This window comes from Rhinichthys klamathensis, unplaced genomic scaffold, assembly GCF_029890125.1.
Source record: "Rhinichthys klamathensis goyatoka isolate OS25496 unplaced genomic scaffold, OSU_Roscu_1.1 h1tg000050l_1, whole genome shotgun sequence".
In the NCBI taxonomy this organism is placed as follows: Eukaryota; Metazoa; Chordata; class Actinopteri; order Cypriniformes; family Leuciscidae; genus Rhinichthys; species Rhinichthys klamathensis.
Window position 1 is genome coordinate 2,937,965 of NW_026606596.1, and position 22,014 is coordinate 2,959,978.

The following is a 22,014-nucleotide window of genomic DNA, read 5'->3' on the forward strand; positions in this document are numbered from 1 at the left end:
TGACGGGAGTGTGGATGATGGAGATCACTGTTTTGGCAGGTTTTGCAAATATTACACACTGCACCTTTAAGATCCAGTCACATGATTAATCATCTTATCACATACAGTAAAGCACCTCAACTGCTTTTAGACTACCTGCCTCCAGCTGTTAATGTCTCTTTAAATCATGTCCTAGTAATCTACTGGTATCTTTGGACCTAAATGTGCAGGTGGGATCTGTCCTGGGGGACAAACCCTCTCTCTGGGCTGGATTAAGCAAATTAAAGGGCTGCTTCAACCTTGTGAGGCCCCTCTTTTCATCTGCTCTGGTTTTTACATACCTCAGCATATTCCGCAAAAAAGTACTGACAGCCAAGATCCATTTAGATTATAGTATAATTAGTTCTGTCACATAAAATATGTCTAGGACGAGACATTTTAATATAAGTCCTGTCAAGTCAGAGCCTCCTAGCACCCAGTGGGAGTTTAAAAGGTTAAAAAAGACTTTTGAATTGCATTGCATTGATTTCATTAAGACAGCACAATTAAATGGATGTTGAGCAGATTAGATTCAAATTGAGTTGAATAAACCGAGGGTGGATGAACATATCTAGTTTCACTCTTTCATCATCATTTTAATTGATCAGCCTATTTACGGTCAGAGTAATTATTGTTGAAATACTTAGCATAAAGAGATATCAGCTAAATTTGACTGGCTGCTTGAGTGCCCTTTTCCTAGAAAATGATCCTTTAAAGGGATAGTTCACCCAAAAAATTTAATTCTGTCATTAATTACTCACCCTCATGTTGTTCCAAATCCGTAAGACTTTTGTTCAGCTTCAGAACACAAATGAAGATATTTTTGATGAAATCGGATCTATTTCTGTCCCTCCATTGACAGCTACGCAACTACCACTTTGATTCTTCAAAAAGTTCATAAAAAGATAATAAAACTAATCCATATGAATTAAGCGGTTTAGTCCAAATTTTCTGAAGAGACACGATCACTTTATATGATGAACAGATTGAATTTAAGGCCTTTATTCACATATAAACTTTGATCAGCGAACATAAACAGAAGTTCAACCGAACCTGCTTGACGCGCAAGAACCCCAAGGGGGTAATCCATCGACCGGAAGTTGAAGCCGGTCGGGTGCCGCCATGTTGTAGCAGAACTTCACTTGCGTTAGCATTTCCATTGACTCCCATTCATTTTGGCGTCACTTTGACAGCGAATAACTTTACATCTGAGGCGTTTAAAGACTCCATTTTTCCATTGTTTATTTCTAAAGAAACACGACAATGTATAAAGGGCTCCATTACCTTCTATGTTACATTATGGCCCCGTAGAAACAGATTTAGTAAAAATAGGCTAACGATTGCGTCATAACCACTCGACTCTCTGTCGCGCTGTACAGAAATGACCGTACAGACCATAGACAGTAAAAGAAATGGACAGAGCGATCTCATTGGAACTCAGTTGAGACAGTTGAAGCCCACTTTTAGCGATTTTTGAGAACTTCCGTTCATGACGCGCAGACTCAGACCGACTCAAACTAAGCTTGATGACGTGAGCAACCTGTCTGACAGACGTTAATCTTCTAGTAGCTGTGCGTGAAAACTGCCAACGTTAATCTTGCAGAGACGGGGAACTTGAGCAAAGAGTTCTTTGGCGTGAGTGAGCAGGAGTAAGTATTCCGTTGCTTTTATGGACTCATTATCTATGGGCTTCTCCCTTGACGGGACGTCCCCCCGATTGCCTGCGAGCTTCTCCTCCTGTCTGTACGGTAACTTCTGTACAGCGCGACAGAGAGTCGAGTGGTTATGACGCAATCGTTAGCCTATTTTTACTAAATCTGTTTCTACGGGGCCATAGTGTAACATAGAAGGTAATGGAGCCCTTTATACATTGTCGTGTTTCTTTAGAAATAAATAATGGACAAATGGAGTCTTTAAACACCTCAGATGTAAAGTTATTCGCTGTCAAAGTGACGCAAAAATGAATGGGAGTCAATGGAAATGCTAACGCAAGTGAAGTTCTGCTACAACATGGCGGCACCCGGCCGGCTTCAACTTCCGGTCTATGGATTACCCCCTTGGTACAGACAGGAGGAGAAGCTCGCAGGCAGGGGCGTCGCACCCGTGGGGGATGTGGGTGTTTTAACACCCACACTTTTCCCGGTGAGAGGGTTCAACACCCGCTCTTTTTCTGCAGTTTTGCCGCAGTTTTGCACAAACGCCTCACTACAGTCGATCCTCCGTTTCTCTGGCCGCTCTGTGTGTGCGCTCGCTGCGGCTCGTCCTCCTCTCCCCCTCCCTCTCAAACATGACACCGGCTCTGAGTGTGACCGGCTGATGATTGGCTGTTCTGCCTTAAGTCCCGCCTCTCTTGGTGTGATTTTTCAGTCACTCGTGCTGAGGAGGCGGGAACTTATGGTTATGGTTATTTACATCTCCCTTTTCCAGGTACTTTGAATGAGTGTTTATGCTTGCGAGGTTTTTAAATAAGCTTGATATGTGTTTGGGATTGGGAAGATGTTATGTTTATGTTTTGTTGACATGTCGAGTGTTTTTGGTATTATATTTCGTTTTTTAGACTAAACAGCACAATACTTTATTTAAGTAGGCATTCTGTTTGTGCTGCGTGATTTAAAGAAAAGTGCGCACTTTGCTCACGCGATCATTCAGCATGGTGATCTGGTGTTTTCTCCAAAATAAAACTCAAGGGTTTATTTCTTGCAAGTGAAGAAATTAGGACAAAAGTATTGTAATTTTCCTATTCTATAGCATAATATAAAATTTACTTTGAAATATTCATTTTCATTTCTACAGTAGCATACATTTAGGCCATATGGATTTTCCATCATAGGAATAATTATATAAATCATTATTATATTATTATAATAAATGTTTGGCATTCTAAAACACCAGTGATAATGTAATGTAGACTGAGACTCTATATCATAACTAAAAATAAGTTTGAACCCTCTTTAGGTACAAGTCAATGCTTTTTCTTTGTTCAATGTGCACAGTTCATGGGTCGAAGCCAGTTGAAGCTCTTAATTTTGAGCTCTCAGAGTGCACCAGATTGATGCATTTAACCTTAAAATGTACAAAATTTTCTTTCGGGGGAGCATGCCCCCGAACCCCCCTAGAGGGGCCGAGGTCCACACAACATAGTTATACAAAATACAATGAGAAAGAACGATCATTTATGAACTTTACCCCAGCATAATGTTAATGCCAAATTTAAATGTCCTTGGACAAACTACATTTGTCCTGCCTAAGGAGGGGCCAACATTACATTGTGCCCTCTGAATTCTTAATCAGGGCCCTGATCACATCCATCCCCCGCACTTTTAAAAAGCTTGCTACGCCCCTGCTCGCAGGCAATCGGGGGGACGTCCCGTCAAGGAAGAAGCCCATAGATAATGAGTCCATAAAAGCAACGGAATACTTACTCCTGCTCACTCACGCCAAAGAACTCTTTGCTCAAGTTCCCCGTCTCTGCAAGATTAACGTTGGCAATTTTCACGCACAGCTACTAGAAGATTAACGTCTGTTAGACAGGTTGCTCACGTCATCAAGCTTAGTTTGAGTCGGTTTGAGTCTGCGCGTCAGGAACGGAAGTGCTCAAAAATCGCTAAAAATGGGCTTCAACTGTCTCAACTGAGTTCCAATGAGATGGCTCTGTCCACTTCTTATACTGTCTATGGCAAGAACAAACCTCTTGTGGAAGCTCAAACATGCTGCGTAACACATGAGAATGAACCTCATTGGTTCTCTCACGTCAAGCGAACATGGTTGAGCTTTCGTTTACCACAACTGCTATGCTCGTTGATGAATGATTATATGTGAATAAAAGCTTAAATTGAATCTGTTCTGCTTTATAGCAGTCTCTTCAGAAAATTTGGACTAAACCACTCAATTCATTTATGAACTTTTTGAAGTGTCAAAGTGCTAGTTGTGTCGCTATCAATAGAGGAACATAAATAGAGTAACATAAATCGCTCAGATTTCATTAAAAATCTTCATTTGAATTCCAAAGATAAAAGAAAGTCTTACGGGTTTGGAATGATTTGAGGTGAGCAAATAGTGAAAGAATTAAAATGTTTGGGTGAACTGCCCCTTTAAGGAAAGTCCCTTAATTTATGAAGGTTGATCCATAATTCACACATTACTTTGTTCTTGCCCAAATAAATATAATCTTGCAAAGTATACATAGTTTGACTGTCACTTCAGTATTTGTAAATGCTGTGTAAATTGTGAAATATACTATATAAATAATATAGTATATATAAATAGTTAATATAAGTAATTAGAAGAATAACAAAGTGCAGTAAACTGTAAACCTATGTACCCAATGTGTAAGCCTTGCACATTAGTTAAAAATCGCCGCTCTTACATTAAAAATAACATAGATTGAGTAACTTACATTTTAGGACCAACATTGTCAGTGTATTTTAGATTAGCCAATGTAACAGTCCAAAATGAAGTCAAAGCAGTGTCGTGTTCCTCAGCAAAACACAGTTTTGTCCCTCATAGAATCAATTTTAAAACGAACCAGTTGAGTGAATGATTCAATTACCCTTTGTTTCTCTCCTAAATGAATCAGCATTTTGAACGAATCGTTTTACTGAATAATTCAAACTCATTCATAAAGACACTCACTTGTTGGCAACTTCTTGTACTACTAACTAAAATAAACATATAATGTGACTAAAAGTACAGTAACCATTTTTTTTTTCTTTCTCTTAAAATATGTTTATTTTTATTTGTAATGGAGGATTGATGAAGATATTTAAATGAAAAATATTAGAGAAATAGAGATATTAGAGAAATAAAGTTTCTTAGATTGCTTGAGTAGACAATATCAAGGGTGAGATCTTGAATCCACATTTCAAGAACAAAGAATCATGATATTATATTAATTTGGCCTCTTGCTGCAAATTTAGACCATCTGTATCCCCCCATCTTCATAAAATTCCCAGAATCACCACTGGTTATTAGTCTTTATGGTTGCGGATACAAATAAACGACAATGACTGGCACATTCTTTTGAGTGCTGAGAGCAGCTCTTGTCAGATAAGCTCACATGAATTAAAGCCTTGATCCTTCATCTGCCTTCAGGAGCCTTAAAGACACGTTTTATTTGGCGGATGTTGTTTAAAGCAAGAGGGAAAAGTACTATTCCTGGAGTCCATTCATTCAGCAGGGAATGATGGATTAAGAAAGCTTACTTGCTTAAGGGGGCAGCTGGGCAGTTTATGCCCCCTTGTGACACTCCCTCATTTCCACTCTTTTTTCCTCTTCCTTGTATAGAATCATACACACACACAAACACCATAAGCTGTCTGTCAGTGTAGGCATGCTGGTGCGTGAGACATCCTTTCTGTCTGTTAGCCTGTCGATTAGTCTGAGCTCACATCTTTTAGCCTGTCCATCACCATCAGTGGACTATAATCAGGGCTTAACCAGACTTTCTTATAGTCTACACATATCACATGCTATTCATTCAAAAAGATTACAGTTTTATGCAATGTCACTTTAAAAATAGATATATGGCACACAAATACGAAAAATAGCACACCCGCTGCAGATGAGACCCTGTCCGATGCTGTGTGTGTGTGTGTGTGTGTGTGTGTGTGTGTGTGTGGTCTGCAGAGTGAGTGGGATGATGGTGTGTGATGTAGGTTGGATTTTCATAGAGTGCTGCAAAGTGACGCATACTGCTACTGGCCTCTGATTGGTTGAGAGGAGGAGAGGAGAGACGAAGTCTCTGATTGGCTGAGGAATGATGACACTGCATGTAGAGAACCACACTCTACACGGGTAGCATGAAACCTATAAATTTATCTGTCTGTTTATCTATCTATCTATCTATCTATCTATCTATCTATCTATCTATCTATCTATCTATCTATCTATCTATCTATCTATCTATCTATCTATCTATCAATCTATCTATCTATCTATCTATCTATCTATCTATCATCTGTATGTCTGTCTGTCTAGTGTCACCTCCTTCATCTTCATCTCCCTCTCCTTTTCACCCTTTCTCTCCTCTATCTTTCATTCTATAAATGGTATAGGCAATCTGCTCTGTGTCGTTATTTTCTTTCTCCTGTTCTCTGTTACACATACACTTCTGTGTGATAGGTGGTGTGTTTAGGGATGAATACCCACATTTAGACAGTCAGGCTGTCTCTAGGTAAGATTCTGAAGGTGTTTTAGGCTGAATCTCTGCTGCTGGCTCAGCTCAGACTCTAAGTGGTGGCTGCGGACATTGAGCATGTGTGTCAGGACAGTAAATCTCTCAGTTTAACACATCTACCTTAGCCTGACTTCGTCATACTCATATTCTAGTCAGAATGTGAGTCTGATACTGCTCCATAGGGCTTTGATTATGAGGCGTGTCTTAACCGAACCAGGAAAAAAAAACTCTGCACTCAATTGGATAGACCTACAACCAATCAGAGCAACGCAGTAAGTCAACTACTTTGCATAGCACAGTTGTCAACTACAGAACTTAAATGCACGCACGCTGGAAGAAGTAAAATAATGAGTGTTGCTTCTTTTACTTGGTCCTCCATGAGTGTGACCAAAGGAGAAACCACAACGACCACAGGGTTTTCATTGCGTCCCATCTTTTTAGCGACCATCGGAGCCAGCTGATAAGTTACACTTTTGCCGAATCCTGCAGGAAGGACGGCAAAAATATCTTTCCGATCGATAAATGCCTTGTTTGCATTTTTCTGTTCGTCTATTAAAATGAATGCGCTGCCGATTTATTTTACAACAGGCGCGATAGCGGAATCTATACATCTCAGTTCTCCAGCTGCAGTCATCGCGCTCTTTGATAACGTGATGATTACGTCCCTGCAGACCATCTGTCCATCATCGTATAAAGCCCGCCCTGGCAATTTGATTGGCCCGAACATTTTTTGACTGATCATAATTACTCCTCAATGGATTGAGTCCAGACCGAACTTCCCGACCAAGAAATGTTATGGGCGGGGTTCGGGCTGGCATCCAGGCTACATCTACCTCACAGTAGACCCATTTTACTGAACAATATCTGCAGATTTTCTCTCTTTATATTGTCATGACCATTCAAATTTCGTATATTGTTGAATGTTTTTATGATTTATTTTATTTATGCAGTTTTATAATTAAGCTGCACATTTATTGTATGGAATGGCAGAGGGGACCCTAGTTGGAAAACAAAGTAATATATTTTATATTTTTAAACCATAGATGCAGAAAGTCCCACTATATTTATGTATGAAATAGTGTTTGGAGGCTATTACGTGGATAAATGTTGGAACTGTAACTCTGCCCCCCTTGAAACAATCTAAAATGCTTTAGCTATGTCTAAATCTCCTGTTCAGTCGCATCTTTTGCAGATCATCTGCTTTAAATGGAAAATTAGCGTCATTAGTATCATCAGCACTTTAACGACACGTTGTGTTATGTAAATCAGTCAGTAGGCTGATTATATGATTCTGACGCAAAATGTACTTCATACACCGAAAATGATAACTTTTGTTGAGAAAGTAGGTCAGATGTTGATACAGTAACTGCTCTGGGGTGCGTTTAAAGCATCGTTAGCCAACTATGGTCGCAAGTTCCGTCGTTATCAGCATAGTTTAACGAAAACATAGTTCTAACGAATATTCGCAAACAGCATCGCAAAGTTGTGTGGTTTGAACGACAGCTCTTGACCCGTGGTTAGAAGCATAGTTTCCTGTTTGCATGACATGTGGACTTAATAAATCCTTGTCTTGAGCAAAATAAGCAAGCTGACATTCAGTGCAATCTGTATCTTTTATTTAGAATACATACAAATGTCATTTACGCCTTTTAGTTTGTCAAGAGATTTAAAGCGCCGTTTTTGAAGAGTGCGCATGTGCGAACGTGCTCTATGTAAGAACGAGCCTATGGTTGAATCTGTAAATAGAGAAAAATAACTGAGAAAAATTTGAAATAGTCCTCAGATGCCATGTCCCCAATGTATAGCAAAACATCTAGCATTAATTAGATCTCAACAGATTCATTAAAAGTAGTTATTACTCCACCACCTGCGTGACATCATTAACCAACATGGTTGAACGACCAATTAGCGACAATATGGTTTCGGAAAACAGTCGTGACTAGCTAGTTGATTTCTTCAACGATGCAACGTACTATGGTAGTTAAAGGTGCTGAAACAACGATCTCCGATATTTGAATTTGGACTGTGGTACCTATTTCGACCACTAGTTGTCATTCTTACAGATTGCACCTTTAAGCAGCGAGTTACGTTGTTGTACGGGAAACGCACCCCTGATGGATTCAGTTCAGTGTAGGATTCAAACCGCTTACATGTATTTTTGAACTATTCATTAAGCCATTCGGAGTCATCCGTTCAGGATCTTATCAGACTGTGGTCGTGCTGTATGGATTCAATAAAAAGAACCAATTCATAAGAGTCATTTGTTCAGGAATTGGACTAAACGGTTCGCTTAGATTGTATGTTAGTTTTTTTGTTGTGCACACGATGTTTCTTGCAGTTATTTTGCTGTATTTTTATTGCATCACATTCAATGCAGACTGCAAAATTGCATTCCCTTATCATTTATCTGTCTGTGCTTATTTGCAAAATCTTTTTGTAGTTTTTACTTGGTATGGTGCTGCATTACATGTGTGTGTATGTGTGTTTATATTCTAACTATATTCTCTACAGGATTATATGTGATTAAGATATGAAAGAGGCCATTGTTCTTTGACCAATCTGTTTATTCAGCATAGATTAACATAAGAGGAGGGAAACACACACACACACACACACACACAGAGAGAGAGAGAGAGAGAGAGAAACCAGGATTAATATACGACAGTGTTCAAATATAACTGAAATATAGCTCAGATTGTGGAATGTATGTATTTCTCTGTCTTACAGTATCAGGTCGGGCAGCTGTACTCCGTAGCGGAGGCCAGTAAGAACGAGACAGGTGGAGGAGAGGGTGTGGAGGTGTTGAAGAACGAACCCTACGAGAAAGATGGCGAGAAGGGACAGTACACACACAAAATCTACCACCTGCAGAGGTACTCACACTTACACACACCCAGACACATAAGTGTATTAATCAAATATGCTAGATTAAAAATTGAAATAAAAATAAATAAAAATAATGCACTAAAAAATAGGTTCATCGTTTACACATCCTCGCATCGTTCCAATAAACCAGTATATTGTAACCAGTATTATCTTTCACAAGTGTAGCAAAATATCATTTAGTCATTTTGTGGGGTTAGGTTAGGTGCTCAACTTTTCCTCCTAGGGTTGCCTAGTTTCTCTAGAGAAATAGGCGATCTGGCCTAAAAACAAGCCCAAAATAATTAATCAGTTCTGGAAAAAACAAGCCTAAAATAAGCAACCCCTGGTTTTAGGTTGTGGGACATACACACTTCACACAGTCTGCATAGGGACTCCCTTTAAAAGGGATTTTGATCCAGTTTTCTATTATGTTCTGCCAAAAACATGGATCGTTTTTTTTCTTTAAACCGTTTCTAGTCCCATTCAAAAACTTCCTTCTACTTTCCTGGCATGTAATTCAAACGTTGAGATAAAGTGTTCCACAACAGTTTTTTTTACTGTATATAATATACGCATATTTTATTCTATATCTGATTATAAGTAAGTGTGAACTCATGAATGTAATCTTTAAATACATGCAGCTCAGACGTACCTTTGTCACCACAGCGCTATCAAACAATGAAGTAGTCATCAGGGCCGTTGCTATGCAGAATTTCATGTTAAGCTTTTTCTTTTTAACAGGCTCGGGAAGGAAAATTTCATTAACTTGAAACGCCGTGCGTTGCGTTCATGTAGTCTCTTGTCTGTAGGCTATATAGTTTTCCTCCCATAGAGCATATTATAAAGAAAAAGCTTAACGTCAACGCAGTAAGACGGTGATATTTAAACTCAGTAGCCAATATACCGTATTGAACATGCAACTAATGGTTTTCTATGGGTGTTGTTCATAATCTGATGTAATGTCTGCCTCTATAAAGTATGCTTTATTAATAGGGTAGGCCTATATTATTGTGTACTAAATTTGGTGCTTCAATATCACTCTCATTAAGCGTCTTAAATGCGGAAGAACGCTTGATTATGCGGCCGTTGTCTGTTTTAGCAGAATACTGCCATCTAGTGGTAGCAGCTTTTCTCAGACAGCTGTGTGTGGATCGTGCAAGGCGAAACCAAGGGGGTAATCCATCGACCGGAAGTTGAAGCCGGCCGGGTGCCGCCATGTTGTAGCAGAACTTCACTTGCGTTAGCATTTCCATTGACTCCCATTCATTTTGGCGTCACTTTGACAGCGAATAACTTTACATCTGAGGCGTTTAAAGACCTTTAATAAAAGGCATTTGTCCATTATTTATTTCTAAAGAAACACGACAATGTATAAAGGGCTCCATTACCTTCTATGTTACAGTATGGCCCCGTAGAAACAGATTTAGTAAAAATAGGCTAACGATTGCGTCATAACCACTCGACTCTCTGTCGCGCTGTACAGAAATTACCGTACAGACAGGAGGAGAAGCTCGCAGGCAATCGGGGGGACGTCCCGTCAAGGGAGAAGCCCATAGATAATGAGTCCATAAAAGCAACGGAATACTTACTCCTGCTCACTCACGCCAAAGAACTCTTTGCTCAAGTTCCCCGTCTCTGCAAGATTAACGTTGGCAATTTTCACGCACAGCTACTAGAAGATTAACGTCTGTCAGACAGGTTGCTCACGTCATCAAGCTTAGTTTGAGTCGGTTTGAGTCTGCGCGTCAGGAACGGAAGTGCTCAAAAATCGCTAAAAATGGGCTTCAACTGTCTCAACTGAGTTCCAATGAGATGGCTCTGTCCACTTCTTATACTGTCTATGGGCGAAACCCGCGAAATGAAAGTCTCAAAATCCAAATGAATCAAATAGGATCGACTCAGAAACGAGTCAATGAATGCACGCGTGTCACCTGATCCACAAATGCACATCTTACTTGTTGCATGCACAAATTCTGGCCTACATTAATACAAAATCGAGGTTCTCTTACGAGAGGTTCTCTCGTATTGCGTAAGCTAGCTTACGCTGCGGGAAAGATTCATCTTTGCTGAGATATTGAAGCCAAAAATTATTTCATAATTTGTATCCATACACAACGCAGTTCCTCTGCGGCAGACCTAGAGCAGGCTAGCTAGCAGCTCATTGGTTCGCTCAGAGAGAACTGCTTAAGCCTATGGGAGAGCGGGGCTGAACCCGCTTCCAATGAGAGGCGCCCGCGCGCTCATTGCGTCATGGCCCGCCAGAATGGGCGTGGCTATGGTGTATATAACAGTCTCTCCCAGGCTTATATGTTGATTCATTTCATCTTCAGCAAGCTGCACGCTTCTGCTGTCCTGAGAAAAGCCGTCGCCGTCGAGAAGGCATAACTCTAGCGAGCTCCCGGACCCTGAAGAAGCCGGCCGTCTTCGCCACCTTCAGCCGCCCTGCAAGCTAGCGCCATCCGACGACTGTATCCTTCTCTATTATATCTTAAAGAGCCGAGTGTCTTTTTAAAGATGTCTCGTTTTTCCTGCGGCTCTTGCCGCGCTCGTCTCGAGGACGGAGACCGCCATGTCATCTGCGCTCTCTGCCTGGGACTCGAGCACGCAGAACTCGCCCTCGCGGATGGAGGATGCGACTTCTGTGAGAGCCTGCCGTTGTCGTCCCTGCGAGCACGACTTCTGGCAGCAAAATCCGCTCCCGCGCCGCCTTCCTCTTCGCCGCGTAAGAAAAAACGCCGCTCCCAGAGGCCGCCGGAGCCCCCAGCGGAACAATGCGGGCCGCCGCCGCCGCCTCCCGCTTCCCGCTCTCCCTCCCCGCCCCTGCCGGACATACAGTTGCCGCCGAGTGGCCGCTCTGTCGCTTCCGATGACGCCGCGGAGGAGAAGGACTCCTGTTCACTGCTCGCTTCTGACAGTGAAGAATGGTCATCTCTCGGATCCACGAGAGAATCGGCGGGGATCCGCGCCGGGATAGAGGAGGAACTAATGCGCCTCCTCTCACAGGCCGTCGAACGCCTCGGTCTCGAGTGGTCTCCTCCACCCGAGCAGGCCCCGAACCGGATGGACGGCAGCTTTTTTCATCGGCGCTCGACCCCCGCGTGCAACCGGGCCGCTCCATTCCTGCCTGAACTTCACGCAGAGCTGACGAAGTCCTGGAATGCCCCGCTCTCGGCTAGAAACCGCTCTGATATATCCGCCTCGCTGCGCTCGGTGGACGGAGCCGCCGAGAAAGGCTACTCAGCCATGCCGCCCGTCGAGGACTTGGTCGCCGCACACCTCTGCCCGCCCTCTGCTAGATGGCGCTCTTCCCCCACGCTTCCTTCGAAAGCTTGCAGAGCGACCTCGAGCTTTCATGCTCGCGCCTACGCCGCCGCCGGTCAGGCCGCCGCAGCGCTACATTCAATGTCTGTCCTCCAAGTATTACAGAGCGATATTCTCCGTGAGTGGGCCGAAGGCGGTAGAAACCCCTCCCCCGCTGTCACGGATCTGAGAAGTGCTACGGACCTCGCCCTTCGCGCCACTAAAGCCGCCGCACAAGCTCTGGGGAGATGCATGGCCAGCCTTTGTGTTGCCGAGAGACACTTATGGCTCACGCTCGCCGACATGGGAGATTCTGAGCGCGGCGCGTTTCTTAACGCGCCCCTCTCCCCGACGGGCCTTTTTGGATCTGCTGTCACGGGAATCGTCGATCGCTTTTCTGAGGTCCAGAAAGCTACTCAGGCGATGAATTTGTTTCTGCCCCGCCGCGCTAGCTCTTCCGCGGGCCGCTCTCGCGAGCCTCCTGCCAGAGCTCCACCACAGCGCCCCCCTCCGCAGACTCAAACAGCCCAGCGCAGACAGGGCGGCCGCCCTCGCTCTCGCTCTGACAGCCGCCGCAGACCGCCGCCCCCACGAGGCCCGCGACCTAAGATCACGCTGAAGCCTGATCATCAGAAGTCTGCCTAGCAAAGTCAAGAAAACGACGGTGCTCTCCCGCTGCGGCCGGACCGCCGTCAAAGCTTCGCCCTCTGCCAGTCCCCGTTATTTCGCCGACTGCTGTAGTGTTGACCGCCACAAACAAGCCGGTGTCCCAGCCCGCTTGCGAGCGACAAAAAGCCGTTTTTACGGCTACCCAGAGAAATCTCAAAAGGAGAAAATTTGCCAGTTGTGTAGAAAACGTGCCCACAATCATGTGCTCACCCATACACACAAGCATAACATACCCCGTGTCTCTATCAGAGCCCCATCACATGAAACGGGCACAGCCCGCTCTAATATCAGAGAACATAAACACGCCCACGAGCTCGTGCGCGTGTCCCCTCTCTGCTCGCTCTGTTTCACGGCCCATAGACTCCTCTCTGAGTGCAAATCCTGTTGCCACACACACTCAAAGCGCGCCCACACACTGTGTCCAGCCCGCTATGTGCAGCAATCAGGGCGATATAGCCATTCGGCCACTAGCCGCATGCTCCAAAGCGTGGGAAGCCATTCCAGGCATTTCCCCGTGGGTGCTAAGCATTATAAAGAACGGCTATCTGCTTCAGTTTCGCCGCCGCCCGCCTCGTGCGCGCGCGCGGCTCGAATCTACTGTCAGCCCGCTGGCCGCCGGCACGCTCCGCTCAGAAATTGCGACGCTGTTGCAAAAGGGCGCCATAGAGAGAGTCCCACCATCTATGACCGAGTCGGGGTTTTACGGCCGTTATTTTCTGGTTCCCAAGAAAGACGGCGGCCTCAGACCGATTTTAGATCTCAGGTCTTTGAACAAAGTGCTCATGAAGAGACCGTTCAAGATGCTCACTACCAGGAAACTCCTCGCGCAGGTGCGCCAGGGGGACTGGTTCATCTCTCTAGACCTGAAAGACGCCTATTTTCAGATCCAGATAAATCCCCGTCACAGGCCATTCTTACATTTCGCCTTCGAGGGTCATGTTTATCAATACGCCGTTCTCCCGTTCGGCTTATCTCTGGCGCCCCGCACATTTACGAAGTGCATGGATACGGCGCTCGCCCCCCTGCGGAGCCAGGGGCTGCGCATATTGAATTATCTGGACGACTGGCTGATTTTGGCCCAATCACAGACGGAGCTTCTGTCGCACCGCGCAGTTCTCCTCGACCATCTGAAAACGCTGGGCCTCTCTGTCAACTGGACAAAGAGCTCCCTTCAACCCAGTCAATCGATTTCCTTTCTAGGAATAGATTTGAACTCGGTCACGATGACGGCTCGCCTGTCTACACAGCGCGCGCGCAGTGTACAGCGACTGGCCGCCTCGTTTCAGATGGGCACCCGCTCACCTCTGAAAACTTTTCAGAGGATGCTGGGTTACATGGCCTCAGCCTCCGCTGTGCTTCAGCTGGGCCTTCTGCACATGCGTCCGCTTCAGCTTTGGTTAAACAGCCGTGTACCCCACTGCGCGTGGAACACGGGCCGCCAGCTGATCAGAGTTACGCAGACATGTCTCACGGCGCTGCAGCCATGGACAGTAGCAGAATGGTTTCGACAGGGCGTCACGATGGGGACCTTTTCTCGCCGAAAAGTCATCTCGACAGATGCATCCAACACGGGTTGGGGTGCAGTCTGCGAGGGCTCACCGGCCTTCGGCCATTGGTCGACACAGGAATGCCCCTTACACATAAACTGTCTGGAAATGCTTGCGGTCGAGAACGCGCTTTCGCGCTTCCTCCCGCTCATTCGGGGACACCACGTCCTGATCCGTTCGGACAACATGGCTGTGGTCTCCTATCTCAACCGTCAGGGCGGTGTCAGGTCCAGGAATCTCTTCCTACTGACACACCGCATTTTAGTTTGGTCTCAGAGCCGCCTGCTCTCGCTCAGAGCGACGCATGTGCCGGGCCATCTAAACGACGGCCCAGACATACTGTCCAGGAACCTCATCTCCTCAGGAGAATGGTCCCTGAACACACAAACGGTCCAAATACTGTGGCGGCTATTCGGCAGAGCAGAAGTGGACCTCTTCGCGTCAGAAGAGAACGCTCACTGCCCAATATTTTTCTCAAGGAGCGAGGACGCGCTAGCCCAGGAATGGCCTCGCCGCCCGCTCTATGCATTCCCTCCGATCGCTCTGCTACCACAGGTAATTCAGAGGATCAGGGACACACGCCACTCGGTGCTCCTCATAGCCCCGCGTTGGGAGAGTCAGAATTGGGTTCCGGAGCTCACTCAGCTGTCGCAGACAGCCCCGTGGCCCATCCCAGTCAGAGCAGATCTCCTCTCTCAGGCTCGCGGCACGATCTGGCACCCCCATCCACGGCGCTGGGCGCTACATGCATGGGTGATCAACGACTATTCGTTGATTTGCCAGAAGGAGTAAGAAACACTATCATACAGGCTAGAGCACCTTCCACGAGAAGGCTCTATGCGTCTAAATGGTCTGTGTTCTCAAAATGGTGCACCGACAAACATCTGGACCCACGGTCATGCGAGGTGCCGTCTTTGCTTGTTTTCCTTCAAGAGATGCTGGACAAGGGCAGATCCCCCTCCACTCTCAAGGTTTACGTGGCAGCCGTCGCGGCGTTCTCTGTACCCCGACGCGCTCAGTCCCTGGGCAAAGACGAGTTAGTCATCCGCTTCCTCAGGGGAGCTAAGAGGATGAACCCTCCGCGCCCCCCTTCGGTTCCTATCTGGGATCTTTCTATAGTTCTCGGAAGCTATGAAAGCACCCCCGTTCGAACCGCTCGAGTCTGTGGACCTAAAATACCTCTCGCTCAAAACCGTTTTTCTGACGGCTCTGTCCTCAGTAAAACGCGTGGGGGATCTTCACGCGCTCTCATCCAGCGCTGCGTGTCTCGAGTTTGGTCCGAATGATTCTGTTGTCATTCTCAAACCTAGACATGGCTATGTCCCGAAGGCGATTGGTACCCCGTTCAGGGCTCAGATTATTTCCCTATCGGCTCTGCCTTCATCCGATAGTGAGCGCGACGCCAATCTCCTCTGCCTGGTGCGGGCTCTGAGATTGTACACTACGCGCGCTGCCGCGTTCAGACGCGCTGAGCAGCTTTTCGTGTCGTTTGGGGGGCGCACCAAAGGTCTGGCCGCCTCTAAACAGACACTGTCTAGATGGATAGTAGACGCTATCGCCTCTGCTTACGCATCTAAATGCCTGCCCTGCCCTCTGGGCATCAGGGCGCACTCCACTAGAGGCATGGCCTCATCGTGGGCATGGTCCTGTGGAATTTCCATTCATGACATTTGTGTGGCCGCGGGATGGGCCTCCCCGTCCACTTTTGTCAGGTTTTACAACTTGGAAGTTCCCGCCTTGCAGGCAAAATTACTAGCTGTCTAAACGACCAGCTCCCTAAGAAGCTGCATTACTGGGAGTCCCTCACACAACCGGTTCGCCCCTTGTGCTCTCCTTAAATGCTTACACACTTCATGTGCCCGCTCTGCCGGCCTTTTACATGCTTATGTATACACTTCATGTGCCCGCTCTGCCGGCCTCATAATACATTCACTCCACGTTAAAAATCCCCCGGTATCACCCTGGGATTCATGAGTGGATTCATAGCGCGCACGGCGTTGACCAGGTGTTCCCGCAGCGTAAGCTAGCTTACGCAATACGAGAGAACCTCTCGTAAGAGAACGAATCGGTTACCTAACGTAACCTCGGTTCTCTCTAGAAGAGGGAACGAGTATTGCGTTCCCTGCCGTGCTTGCGCTACTAGCGTTTCGCTTCACGCTGAAATAAATCAACATATAAGCCTGGGAGAGACTGTTATATACACCATAGCCACGCCCATTCTGGCGGGCCATGACGCAATGAGCGCGCGGGCGCCTCTCATTGGAAGCGGGTTCAGCCCCGCTCTCCCATAGGCTTAAGCAGTTCTCTCTGAGCGAACCAATGAGCTGCTAGCTAGCCTGCTCTAGGTCTGCCGCAGAGGAACTGCGTTGTGTATGGATACAACTTATGAAATAATTTTTGGCTTCAATATCTCAGCAAAGATGAATCTTTCCCGCAGCGTAAGCTAGCTTACGCAATACTCGTTCCCTCTTCTAGAGAGAACCGAGGTTACGTTAGGTAACCGATTCGTTTTGTATTAACAACTATGTCTCTATTTGTACAAAATGCTGCACATTCATGTGATTTTGGATTTTGCACACACAAGTTGTATGGTATTAGTTTAAATGTAGTGACGCACATTTGTGAATTTGTCAAATAGATGGGTAGTTGTGCACACATTAATAATTAGCACCAGGCCTATTCATTTGTAGTTGTTTGTGTGTGGGTTGTGAAATGCTTAAAAACTGCGAAAAGAAAGTCTCAAAATCCAAATGAATCAAATGAGATCGACAAAGAAAAGACGTCAATGAATGCACGCGTGTCACCTGATCCACACATGCACATCTTCTGTGTTGCATGTGCAAATTATGATACACTAATACAAAGGAAAACATTTGTATTCACAAAAATGTCTCTATTTGTACAAATTGCTTCACATTCATTCAATTTTGAATTTTGCACACGCAAGTTGAAAGGCATGGATAAAACATTTCTGCAACATGTGTCAAGTTCATTGATAAGTGTGCTTGCACGTGTTAATCATTTTGATACTATAATCATCCCATATGCTGCTGGCTAAATTGATGCTGTAAGGAGAATTACATTGTTTATAGTTCTGATGTAAACACTGATCTCTACAGTAGCGATCAAAATCACTTTATGAAAGTAACGTGACTCTTCAAATAAAGATTAAATCAATTACATCGTTACACCAGTAGGTGGCTACAAGGGACTGTTTAAAAACATGTAGACCTATTTTTCATTGAATCATTCATTCAAGAGATTGTGAACATGCCTGAACGGACGGAATTCATCTTGGGCTTTTTGTAAGGGGATTTTTTTGAGCAACAGAGTTGGTGCCCTACGCAAACTGCATACTCTGCAATAGGGAGCAGCGGTTCTTGTAGTCTTACATTTTGTCCTATGAGTGCCAACCATTAACAAGCCCAAATACGCAACTGTATTCTGGGTCTGGAAAGAAGCCCAAAAAACACAGCCAAAATCTATAAGTGACTATAAGTATAAGTGAAAAAAAAAAAAAAAAGCCCACAGTTGCTTATAATCGGACTTGCCAAATCTGGACACTCCCCTTTCTGTTATTGGTCAGAATAACAGATAGCCCCACCCCAAACACACACCATTGGTTGAGCCACTGTTGCTATGTTGATCTGGGGCACGTTCAAGTTCAAAGCGGTGCGCAACGTTTTGCTACGGTTTCCGGGTTGAACGTCATGTTTCCTGGAAACGGCGTGCACCGGTGTGCAACGGGGTTTGAGATACGTTTTCTCTTGTTTGGTGGGTGTGTCAGAACTGCAGTCCAATCAGCAGCAACATGTATATAAAGCACGCGGTATTAAAGTGAACTCACACAATGGGTTCAAGGAAAGTCATTTACAAATGTGTCCGGACAGCTCGGTATACGCAACAACTGAGGATATTAGAAGACATGTTTGTCGTAAGTTTTATTGTAAAAATATAGGATATCAACATAATGATGTAGTTGTTTATATTTTTATTTTCATTGCAAGTGTATGACATTTGGTATAGAAATAAACAATAGTAATTAAGTGCTTTTCATAAAAATGAGAAAGAAAATACAGGGTATTAAAACAGTATGAACTACAAATAAAGTCAGTATGTGAGGCTAAATAGATGTGTTTTAGTCTGAATTAGGTAAGATGTGTGCTTCCATTTCAGTTTCCACAAATACCTTCACTCGATTGGGATGTTCTCTTGTGTTCTGGGCGGCAAGTGCAGTAACTGTAACAACGGGCATATTTTGTAGTATTAAACACATATTTATATCGACTTCATCAGGCTCCGAAAATTCTTCACAAAGAATGGCCTTCTCAGGTGCCATAGTTGCAACTCTTGCGTCATCAGAACAGTGCGTTCAACGCATCACCGTTTCTGTTTAAAATACGTTGTGCAACGTTTTGTCGGGGCTGAACGCAGCCCTGGTTAAATTCCTCAAACAAACAGTGCAATTGGTTGGACAAAGTATTTTAACAAAAAAGAGACACATTTCACGTTAAATGTGGTATTTGTAAAAAAAAAAAAAAATTCTACATCTCATTTGCATTTTTGTTTTTCCAGTAAAGTCCCATCGTTTGTAAGAATGCTTGCACCTGCATCAGCGCTGAACATTCATGAGAAAGCTTGGAACGCCTACCCATACTGTCGCACAGGTAACACACACACACACACACACACACACACACACATGACACAAGCCTACATTTTTTTTCATGTGGTCTTTGTTCCTCTTGCTTTCTTATTATTATCCTATCTGATTCTCTCTGTTTCTCGGGCACTGAATAATTCACTGTTTGAGCTGAGAAGGAGTGGGGTTACAGCACAGGAAACTGAGATTATACTGACACATTCCCTTCACATCATTCTCACAGCCACATACATGGCAGACTCTCCATTTGCTGAACTCTGTTCATCAAGATATTTGCAAATCTTGTTGCAGTGTTACAGGTTTGCTTTTGAATAAACTGTAAAAAGTTGATATGGCAAGTATTGAGTAGTAATACATTTTTTAATAATTTAATAGTATTTAAAACATTGAATAACAAAATTATTTTTTGGCCAGTTGTCCTCTTAATCTGTAAGTTGTTAGAAAAAAAAAGAGTTTTCCAGCCAGCTATCTGTCAATGTCAAGGTGTCTACAGATACAGGAACATTGTAGTGTGTCAGTGGTATTCAATTAAGCTCCAGCTTACATTTCCTTCACAGGAAAGGTCCAAACATCTGTTTCAGGAATCAATATGAAATTTCAGAAATATTCACTGCACAAGTTGGCAACCTTAATACCTTGTAAGAATAGGAAATGATACATCTTAAAGTTGCAATGAAATTGTAGTAGTGAGGGATCTTTTCTTACGTTTTGTGACGTACATCTGAGTGTAAAGTTGAGGAAATCAAGTTCAAATTCAAGATCAAGACATTTTGATAAAGAACATTTGATGTCAAAAATGTCTAAAAATGAAACATGCATGGATTGCAATAAGATCAATAACATGCATTTATAGGGTCAATTTAAATTGAATGCAGACTTTTAGTATTTAGAATTGTCTATTCAAGCCAGCTTTCAACAATAAAATCACAAATAAAAAAACAGTTTTGTTATGGATATTATTTGCAGTATTTTTGCTTCCAGGTTGAATTCATATGGACTAAGATGAGATTAAATAAAATTAGGAATGGTCTTAAATGAGACGTGCTGTTTTCTTGAACAGAAATGTTCTAATTTATATCATCTTTCTTTTCTAATGCCTGTCCTGCATCACTTCAGTAATCACTGTAAGTATGCACTGCTCACAAGTATACACACACTTAGGACTTTTTCTTGTACAACCTGTCATATGACGGAACAAACATGTTAAACATGTAGATGTATATCACAAGCACATAAAACACTGTTTGAGAGTGAAAGACAAGACAGTAACTTTAGCTGCAGTGAAAGGAGAGAGGACGCACATCCATGCAGTCACTCTAAAGTCTGTTGATCAGTTATAGTTTTATCAGTTTGTTCATTGATTATCTCTGTCTTAGAATGAGTATATGAAAGAAAACTTCCTCATCAAGATCGAGACGTGGCACAAACCTGACATGGGGCAGCAGGATAATGTAAGTATTGTAATGTATGATGTTTGTGTGAACACCACAGTTTTGTGTAAAACCTGACACTCATGTTGCGGTCATCTGTATAGGTTCACGGTTTAGACCCAGACACCTGGAAGAAGGTAGATGTGGTGTACATAGACATCGCAGACCGGAGTCAGGTGGAGCCAAAGGTGAGCTTCACTAAGATAAAGTAGTTACCTTCTCCAGTTACATTCTAATATGATCAGTGTCATCTCTCTGTAGGACTATAAACCAGAAGAAGACCCCACTAAGTTTAAGTCTGTAAAAACTGGAAGAGGGCCGCTTGGTCCGGATTGGAAGGTATCTATAAGCATCCTTAATGACTGTGTACTGGTGTAACATTTGTGTAAATGTGCATGCTTGATGTATGAGTGGGAAGCTTATTAATGGGAAAGGATGTACAAATGCTTAATGGATTTTTGGATCTGTGTAGAAAGAACTACCTAAAAAGACAGACTGCCCACACATGTGTGCCTACAAACTGGTTACTGTCAAGTTCAAGTGGTGGGGCCTGCAAAACAAAGTGGAAAACTTTATTCAAAAGGTATGTGCGTGAAACATCTACATTATGTGATTCATTAACATGACATTAAAATGTATCATATTTTCTGTAAGGACTTATTTTGGCGCTCTTTTTTTCACCTGTCATATATAGGCTTTGCTCTTACTCAAATTTATTTATATTTTAAGTCAAAAACCCCACAAAATCTGATGTTTACCAACCTGATCCAAACCACATTATGCACTACCAATGAAAGGTTTCAGGGTCAGTAAGATTTTTGAAATACTTTTATTCTGTAAGAATTATTATTTAATTGATCGAAAGTGTCAGTAAAGATATTTATAAAATGGCAAAATATTTCTAATTCACATAAATGCTGTTCTTTTGAACTTCCTATTCATTAAAGAATCCTGAAAACAATGTATCACTGTTTCCACAAAAATATTAAGCAGCATAACTGTTTTCAAGATTGATAATAATAAAATGTAAATGTTTCTTGAGCAGCAAATCAACATATTTGAATGATTTCTGAAGGTTCATGTGACATGAAAATTCAAAATTCAGCTTTGCATCACAAGAATAATTTACATTATATATATATATATATGATTTTCAGCACCATTACTGCAGTCTTCAGTGTCACATGATCCCTTTAACAGCACACACACACACACACACATATATATATACACTCACCTAAAGTATTATTAGGAACACCTGTTCAATTTCTCATTAATGCAATTATCTAATCAACCAATCAACTGCCATGCTTCAATTATTTATATATATATATATATATATATATA

At 43.5% G+C, this 22,014-nt stretch overlaps 1 protein-coding gene across 1 annotated transcript in view; it reads left to right on the forward strand.

Moving 5' to 3' along the window:
- pitpnab (phosphatidylinositol transfer protein, alpha b) overlaps positions 1–22,014 on the forward strand; it is a 31,664-nt gene that overhangs the window by 8,228 nt on the left and 1,422 nt on the right. The window contains exons 3-9 of the mRNA XM_056247780.1: positions 8,921–9,066; positions 19,150–19,241; positions 20,354–20,361; positions 20,614–20,688; positions 20,772–20,855; positions 20,929–21,006; positions 21,140–21,250. Of these exons, the coding sequence (XP_056103755.1) occupies positions 8,921–9,066; positions 19,150–19,241; positions 20,354–20,361; positions 20,614–20,688; positions 20,772–20,855; positions 20,929–21,006; positions 21,140–21,250 (594 nt within the window). The remainder of the gene's footprint in view (positions 1–8,920; positions 9,067–19,149; positions 19,242–20,353; positions 20,362–20,613; positions 20,689–20,771; positions 20,856–20,928; positions 21,007–21,139; positions 21,251–22,014) is intronic.